Source organism: Telopea speciosissima, chromosome 7 (assembly GCF_018873765.1).
Source record: "Telopea speciosissima isolate NSW1024214 ecotype Mountain lineage chromosome 7, Tspe_v1, whole genome shotgun sequence".
In the NCBI taxonomy this organism is placed as follows: domain Eukaryota; kingdom Viridiplantae; phylum Streptophyta; class Magnoliopsida; order Proteales; family Proteaceae; genus Telopea; species Telopea speciosissima.
The window spans coordinates 36,598,774-36,608,188 of NC_057922.1; the positions used below are offsets into that span (position 1 = coordinate 36,598,774).

General features: G+C 42.5%; 1 protein-coding gene across 1 annotated transcript; it reads left to right on the forward strand.

The window, feature by feature from the left end:
• Positions 1 to 467: 467 nt before the first annotated feature.
• On the forward strand, positions 468 to 1,710 carry LOC122668516 (CASP-like protein 1E1). Its single transcript, XM_043865070.1, has 3 exons — positions 468 to 502; positions 816 to 924; positions 1,504 to 1,710. The coding sequence occupies exons 1-3, from the start codon at positions 468 to 470 to the stop codon at positions 1,708 to 1,710; spliced, it is 351 nt and encodes a 116-aa protein (XP_043721005.1).
• The last annotated feature ends 7,705 nt before the right edge of the window (positions 1,711 to 9,415 follow it).

Consider the following 9,415-nt stretch of genomic DNA (forward strand, 5'->3'; position numbering starts at 1 on the left):
CCAATGCTAAATTCTATGGAAATATGTTTTCAACATTTCCTCCATGTAGTAAAGATATGCATAACCTTATTGGTAGCAATTGTCCTTGAAGGAGCAACACTAGGTTATTGGATTGTGTGAAAATTTGTAATTTTAGAAGATGGATCTGATGTTGGTGTAGCTGAGTTTGTGAAATGGGCAATGCATGTTATGATAATGACATTTTTTTAATTAACACATTTGATACACCTTTTGCTATGGTTGCACTGGCTTCTTCTTGAGCTATCTGCCTTCTTATATCTTATTTCATGGGCTAACTACCTTATATCTTCTTTCAAGTTGTGTCTTGATAATTTTTATCCGGTTTGCAAACTTGGGATCTTGCCTTATCAAAACGAATAAATAAGTCAAGAATAGCATCAAACAGGACAACCGACGGGTCGGACAACTTGGCGTACCAACTCCGGTTTAGGAGATCCACTGAAAAAATGTTGTCCTACAAGTGGAAATTCATAGTTTTGTGGTACGAGGTTTGGCTTCAATAATACTTCTGGAACTAGAATCATTACCAATTTCCTTCAAATGAGCTATGCCTATTTGTATGTTCTACAATGAGTTCCAGTCTCCAATTTGAATAATCTCTCTCTCTCTCTCTCTCTCTCTCTCTCTCTCTCTCTCTAACGTTTCTATGCTGAGAAACAGTTTTTGGGGTGTTCAAAAGTGTATAGTAACTAACCAAGTTTGTTGTGGAGCTTTGTGGTTACAGATATTTCCTTATAGCAAACATGGTGGCTTGTGCTTATGCAACGTCTTCTCTGGGGTTGTTGATGTTGAAGTTGGGGGCCGAAAACAAATGTGACCATCCTCGTCCTTGATCTAGTCATGGTGGCGCTGCTCTTCTCCAATAGTGGAGCAGCTGCTGCCATTGGCGCTGTGGGATACAAAGTGATAAACCGAAAATTATACAGGACAATCATGAGCCACCACGGGTCCTGGCACAAGAGGAAGACCACCCCAAGCCCGACCACTTTATGTCTCACTTGATTGGCCCAGAAGGAAAGGAACCAACAAGGCCACCCAAAGTTCAAGACCAAGTACTATATGCAAGCCACTAACATCATCGCCGAGATATACATCACCTCACCAGTTGAAGGTACCACCTACAAAAGGCACAATCTCAGATGGACTCATGCACCAAGGATCTTATCCAACATACATGGGCGCATGCATGTCTATCTACCAAGAACATCTTCCCTACTGGGACTCTACCTCCCATAGGAGAGCAACAAACTAAGTGATAGATCCTACCAGCAAGGAACGTCTATCTACTACGAGGACTACTCGTTACCAACTGGGACTCTCCACACCGTCACACTCCACTATAAATTCCAAAGTACTCTACCTCATTAACCCATCTTGAATTCTAACTATTCATTTTTTGCTCAGAGAGATCTAACTTAGGCATCGGAGAGTTCTAGGCATGAACCACACCGGTTCTCCCTTGTCACTAAGGTCCTTTTGTAGGTTGCGGCACCTGCAGGACCCACCAACGATTTCTTGACGCAACATAAAGAGAATGAGCCTGCGAAGTGGGAGAAGATCTGTGACATGTTGGAGAAGTACTGTCACTTCACTACTGCTTCCATTGTTTTGTCTCTCCTTGGAGCTCTGATCTTTCTCATACTGGTAGTGCTCACGGCTTTGCATCTCAACAAAAGGAGGAATCTCTAGATTATTGTTAGCGCTTTTGAATATGGATCTTTAGGGCAAGCAAGTAAGCAATCATTTTATCTTAGGTTGTGTTTGGTATGCATTTGCATTCTTGGTTGATTTTGCATTCTCAGACGATAAAAACAACTATTTTTGTCATCCGAGAATGCAAAATCAACCTAGAATACATACCAAATGTAGCTTTAATCCATCTTCTTCCTTCCATTTGTAAGCCTTGGGTACGTACCATTAAAATTGTTCAGGAAATCGGTGTTTGTTGCATTTAATTTGGTATGAAATTGGCATGAGATATTCTATTACATACGTTAATAGATAAAGGGAATGACTCCTCTATCGATAATGTAAAATCTTTTGATTATCATTTGTCTTATTATCCAAAGTTCTTTAAATGAAGGTAAAAAAAAAGGTTTTCAAAATAATTTGAAAGTAACAGCATCAGCATCATGCCATTCTTGGCTCACATTGTGTATTGCTATTTTTCGAGTGCATATGTGAAATGATAAGATTTTATTATAAGAAGGGGGAAAAAAAAAAAGTAACTCATTATTTACACTCTAAAAGGTATCAATAAGAAAATTCCATGGATATAAAAAAGATAATACTATCTTACTAAAGGTGTAAATTGCCGGATCCAGATCGTCTACTGCCGCCTGCTCATGATGCAAGCTTGCTTCCTCACACAGGCAGGGCGAAATGACTGCCCTACCTGTTGCGTCAGGAAATCTTCGGTAGGTCCTTCGGGTACCGCAACCTGCAAAAGAACATCAGGGACAAGAGAGAACCGGTCTGGTTCCGGCCTAGGACTCTCCGATGCCTAAGTTAGATCTCTATTAGCAACAAATGAATTACTAAAATTCAAGATGATTAATGAGTTAGAATACCTGAGTATTTATAGTTGAGTATGGCGGTGTAGAGAGTCCCAGTTGCTGATAAGTATTCTTCGTGGAAGCGTCTATCACGTAGTAGAGTTGTATTTGGAATAGTTCCTTGTGAGATGTAGAGTTCTAGTAGGGAAGACGTTCCCTAAGCGTCTTCTTCTCATGTTGAATTCAGTTAGGCTTATACCTCTTTGGGATAGTCCTCCCTTTGGTATACCTCCAGTTGCTGTCTTTTAGTGATAGGATAATGTAGATCTTGCCGATGATGTCATGGTTGGACCCCATGGCTTGCATAGTAGACTTGGCCTTTGGGGTGGCCTCTTGGGTCCTATTCCTCTTGGGTTACCGAACTGGTTCTGTCGCGGCTGGGCTTGAGCTAGCCTCCCCTTTGTGTCAGGACATGTGGCATCTCGGGATTGGCTCGTATATTTTTGGTTTATCACTTGCCCCCCACTCTCTTGGAATGGAGTGCTCAAGAGAGTAGTATCTGTGTTGTCTTAGTCTTGTGAGGGGCTCATCGCAAATAAGACCTCTAGGGAGGAGTTCTGTATGGATGGCTATTTTTTCTTGTAGGGAGTTGGTAAGTGGGAGAGGTGAGGGGTTCAAATCTCCCCCACTACCTTCTTGCTTTTCTTTCTTTTCCTCCTCACTTTTTTCCTTTATTGAAGCCTTGTCATTTTCACTCTTGTCTCTCCTTCCTCAAGTGCTTTTGCTCTCCTCTCCTTTCACCATTCTTCACCAAGTGTGTTTGCTCTTGCCCTCCAAGTGTTTGTTATTTTTCCTCATTGGTCAAGTGCATTTTCTTTCCCTTGTCTTCCAAGTTTCAACTACATTTCTTTTGCCCCCTAGTGCTTGCCATTTTTTCCCTTTGAGAGAGAGAGAGATTTTCTCTTCTTTTTTTTTTTTTGTCCGTGTCTGGGGCCTTGCTCTAGTTGCTCTTGTCACCCATGCTCGTTGCCCGCGACCTCGTCGTCCGCACGCATTTGTCACTGGTGACCTCATCGCTCTTGCTGGTCGCCTGCGCCGGTGCTTGCCCGTGCTTGTCTACGCTCCATCTGTGCTCGTCGCCCGCTCCTTGTCGGTCGGATCTCGTCCGCCCATTTTGGTTGTTAGCGTCCACACGCGTCGCCGGCGCCTTGTCGCCCATGGCCTCGTCGCCCAGATCTTGTCTGCTTGTGTTGGTCGCCCGCGTCTGCACTCATCGCCTATGACCTCGTCGCCTACACCTTGTCACCCACGACCTCGTCGCCTGGATCTCGTCCGCCCGTGTTGGTCGCTCGCGTCCACGCTCGTTGCCCGTACCTTGTCGCCCACATCCTCGTAGCCCACGATCTCGCTCGTCTCCCGCTACCTCGTCGCTCACGCCTTGTCGCCCACGACCTCATCGTCCGCGCTCATCTGCGCTCGCCCGCAACCTTGGCTGTTGGTTTTGTGCTTCGAGCTTATCTCTCCTTCTCTTGAGGTTCGGCGATTACCTTCTTCTTCCCTCTCTCTCTTCCTTTTTTTTTTGAATACTGACTTGAAGTTGATCTTTCTCACAGGTGTAGTTCGATTTGTCGTCGAGGTACCTTGGTTTTAGGGAGCTTCATTTGAGTAAGTCTTCTCTTTGCATTGCTATGTTGAGTAGCTCTGACTTTGACGATATATGTGGACGACCTGATGCCGAAGGGGCTACACTAGACTCGTCCTCGTCTGAGTCGGATGTGGACACCCTTCCCCCATTGCCTTCCCCTAGGCCTATACTCAGTGATGAGGGGGAGGGGGACACTCGTCTTGTCCATTCTACCGAGAGCCCAGACTCGGATGGTCACTCTAATGGAGACGACTCCGGGGTATCTGTTCTTGCTTCAGAGACTACTGGGATTGGACATTACCATAGTTCTTTGTCCTCTTCTGATCTGGCGTCCCTACGTTAGTTGTACCACATCCCTCCCGGCATAGTTCTCCGTGTCCCTAGGGAGAGTGATCTGGCCTTTTCCCACCGAGCCGATGAGATATGCTTGTATAAGATCACCTTCGCTAACAGTCTTCGCTTCCCTATTCTCCCGTTTGCCGAGTTGGTGCTAGACCACTAGCATCTTACCCCTGGGCAGTTATTACCCAATTTATGGTGGGTTATCTTACGTTTTTTTGTGTTCCTTGCTCGACTCAGTCATGCTGCTACTGTTCCCCTATTCTTACATTTTTATACATTGAGGGGAGGAGGTGGGTGGTACCATTTTCACAGTCGTTCCCTTAAGGGTTCCTTTGCTGGTTTCAATTTCTTCGAGGGGATGCCCAATTCAGCTAAATGCTGGAGGGACCAATTTTTCTTCGCTTCTATCCCTCAATACTCATTTCAAACCCATTGGGAGGAGATCAACTTGCAGAGTGCGAACCACCCCCGAATTTGAGTGACCTTGAGAACGAGTCCTTCAGCTGGTGCTTGAGAGGCAATAAGTTCAACGTTCGACAATTGGAGTCAGAAGCCTTTCTATTCCTTTGGAAGTTGAGTCTTGGTAAATTCTTGGTTTGGTCTTTATTCGTCTTTTATACCTTGTTTTTCTGTTTGTTTGTCTCGATGCTGACTTATCTTCTTCTGATATTGTGTTGTCAGTGGATCTTTGACCTGACCCTTCTCGTTTCCGCGCCAATGTCACGAAGAGGAAGGCAGCTATGGAGGCTGCTCCTAAGGCCTCATGTCCCTGCAGGGATGCCTCCTCCATTCCAGTTATGACGAGGGATGCCGACGTGGCCGATCTTTCGACGTCTACGCCTAGCATTGTCCTTGCCATGGGTGCCAAGAGGAAGGGCTCTCTTGTATTCAAGCTTCCTCGACCAACTGTAGTTCCCTATAATCAAAATAATTCTTGCCAAAACCTACTGAGCAAAACTGCATCCTTATCACTAACGATGGACTTGGGAATACCATGGAGTTTACCCACATCTGTCACAAAAACTTGAGCCACCTTTGCAACTGTAATGGGACTGTGTAAAGCACTAAAATGAGCATATTTACTCAAGCAATCGATAACCACCATGATGACTGTCTTACCACACGAATTTGGTAGTCTTGTGATGAATTCCATGTCCAAATCCTCCAATATTTGATCTGGAATGGGAAGTGGTTGTAAGAGGCCTGCTAGTGCCATATGTTGAGACTTAGTTTGTTGGCAAATGACACATTCAGCCACAAATTTCTGGACATCCTTCTTCAAGCCACGCAAATGAAAGTTGAGTGTTATTCGTGCGATGGTGCAAGCAACACCGGCATGGCCACCAATGGGAGAGGAATGGAATTCCTGTAACAATCTTGTCTTCAATGTTGAATCAGTTGGAATTACTATCCTTCCCTGACACAACAACAGTCCAAGTTTCCAAGTATATTCACTATGATCGGCATCCCCCTGGCGTATCCCATCAAGGAGATCTCTGATGTGAGGGTGTGACGCATGCTCAAGTTTGATTTGATCCACTATTTCAAAGAATGGTACTGTCAAAATCATGCACTGAATGTCTGCGGCAGGTTGCCTAGAGAGCATCGGCAGCCAAGTTCTCCTTTCCAGGCCTGTAGTGAATCTCATAATTGAACCCCATTAGTTTTGTTAACCAAATGTTGTTGTTCAGGGGTTTGAATAGTTTGATCAAGAAGAGATTTTAAGCTTTTTTGATCTGTTTGGATGACAAACCTCTTACCAAGTAAGTACTGCCTCCATTTAGAAACAGCTTCAGTAATTGCAAACATCTCCCTCACATAAGTGGAAGCTGACTGCATCTTTGAGGAGAGCTTCCTACTATAGTAGGCAATAGGGTGGCCCTCTTGAGAAAGGACAACACCAATTCCGAACCCTGAAGCATCAATCTCCAATACAAAAAGCTTCTCAAAATTTGGAAGGGCAAGGATAGGGGTCGAAGTTGCTGCTTGCTTCAAGACTTCAAAGGCTAGGTGTGCCTCCTTATTCCAAGAAAACCCTCCTTTTTTAAGCAAATCAGTCATTGGGGCTGCTATGTGAGCATAACCTTTAATGAACCTTCTATAATATCCTGTTAAGCCCAAAAACCCTCTAAGCTCCTTCACATTTGTAGGAGGTGGCCATTGAGTGATAGCAGCTACCTTAGATGAATCTACTGTCACTCCCTCAGCTGAGACAATGTGGCCCAAATACTCCACCGAAGCTGTACCAAAAGAGCATTTGCTCCTCTTCGCATACAACTCATTACTCCTAAAATTTTGCAAGGTTACCGTAAGATGTAATAAATGATCTTTCCAAGTTTTACTATAAACCAAAATATCATCAAAAAATACTAGAATAAAATTTCAAAGAACTGGTCGACATACATCATTCATCAAAGACTGAAATGTGAAGGGAGCATTTATAAGGCCAAAAGGCATAACAAGAATTTCATACAAGCCATCATGAGTCCTAAATGCTGTCTTTGGCATATCTTCTACCTTAACTCTGATCTGATGGTACCCAGAGTGTAAATCCAGTTTGGGATTGAAAATCGATCAGGAATTGTCACTGCATTCAATGCCCTATAGTCCACACAGATTCTCCATGTGCCATCCTTCTTTTTCACCAAAATTACTGACGAAGAAAAAGGACTGTGGCTTGGTTGAATCACCCCACTGGCAAGCATTTCCTTTACTAATCTCTCTATCTCAAACTTCTGAAAATGGGGATACCTGTATGGTCTGCCTTTAACAGGTGCAGTACCAAATTTTAGAGATATGGTATGGTCATGTGATCTGATTGGGGGCAGGGTTTTGGGCTCTGCAAACAGGTCGTCAAAGCTGTCCAATAATTTGGTCAACTCCAAATCAGTACTTGGTTGAGTTGTAGCTACCTCTGGTTTAATAAGCTGTAAGTGGAAACACACATCCACTGCTGCAGTTGATGCCATTCGTTTGAAGCTATGGATTGAATAAATATTTGATTTTGTTTGCTTGTGGTTGAATAGATATTTCTGTATACTTTTTCACTGTGGATTTGTCTTATAGAAATATTAAAAGGGAGGGAGAAAGGATTAGTTACAGGGAAGGGAACCCTGAGCGGCACAAGGATAGGATTAGGCCTTTTAGCACAAAATCTGTATAGGATTACCCCTTGTAGATTTCAGAAAAGGATAGGATGCGTTGGAGAGATGGGGTAGAGATTTCAGAAAAGGGCTTGCAGATGGGAAAGAAATAGGGGAGGGTTTGTGGTTGTAGATGGGAATGAAACAAGGGGAGGGTTTGCGGTTGGGAGTGGGACTAGGTGTGTAGGGAAGGCGTCGAGTGTAAGTTGCATGGGCACAGGGAGTCGGGTTTGCAGTTGAGATGCAGGGCAGTGAGATGATGTTCAGGGTTGAAGGAGAAGGAAGCGGTTTACGAGAGCGTGGTAAGAAGAAGAAGAAAAAGTAAAAGATGGGTGATGGAAGAATTTCTTCAGATATCACTAATATATATATGGGGCTTTGGCCCAATTTCTCTAAAACAAAAAAAGCCTATAGCTTGAGCCCATTTGTTAAAAAATATTATAAAAATTATTAACACATTGGTAGATTACCAAACTTATTTTTCATTTTGCAATCTATTTTCCAAAATATATATGGGCTTTGGCCCAATTTCCTTTTTAGTAATGATTGTTTTTTTTTAAATAGGCCAAAATGAGAATGAAAAATGATACCAAAAAGGCCCTTGACTATCATAATTTTGACAGGATGACGCCTATAAAAAGGATATTTTCAAAAACTATTTCTAGAAAATTTTCATTTTAACAACGTAAAAGGGGTAATTTTGGGAAAAGAAAAAGGTATGTACACTAATTAATATAGTAATTAATTAGTTAAAACTAATAAATTATCTAAATAATTGAAATAAATAATCATCTACTGAAATAAAATATGTAAAGAAATGAAAATAAGTAGAGAAAAAAATTACCTTATAGACTCAGTTCTACAGAGTTTCGCTTTTGATATATATATAAGTAGGGAGGTTTATTTAGACCTTGACACCTTTCAAATGCCCATCTTATTTCCAAAAAAATTTTAAGTTAAAGGTACAAATGGGTTTTTGAAACTAATTTGAAAATGACTGAATGGAATACCACCATTCTAGGGTTCACAAACCCAGCCTAGATTTTAGTATATTCCCCAAAATTACCTCCGATACCTCCTACATACATTGGAACCCGCTTCAGTGAATGGGGCTAAAGAATACTCAGTCTTTATGTCATTATCAAAAGTTGTCATTGTGATCCACATTTTTAGAGTATATATATATATATATATATATATATGAAATGACAATATTTATCCTCATTGAAAAAATTGTATGTTACATTAGAAGCGCAAAAAAGTAAAATTATATGGGAAAAAGAAAGTTACGTGATTGTATGCAGCCAGCGCTCAGATACAGCCCCCCTAAAATGACCGCCCCAACCCCCGCAAAATGAAAATGTTCCCTTCCCAATGCCGATGCCGCCCTTGCACGCACTCCCTTTTAGACATGAAGGCCACCTTTTGGTTCTTTGTCCCTCATTTAACCCTCAAGCATAATAAGAAATATGATCATTTGACTAATTCAAATCTTTATTACCTAAATAATAATGTAGAGATTTTACAAAATACATAGACATGTGTAGTAGTGGAGCCATTCTTTCTGTAGCGCGACAGGGAGTGTAGCACATCATCCGATGGCTCGCAATGCTGGGGCATGCAGCCACTGCCCAAGTACTATTGGCCGTTGGATGTGCGTTACATTCCCTGTTGCATCACAGAGGAGACCAATGCTTCTTGAGTTCGGCTTTTAGGATTTTTATTGCTCCCACTGTATGATCCCCCATTGCACGTCCAGTGCAGTCAGA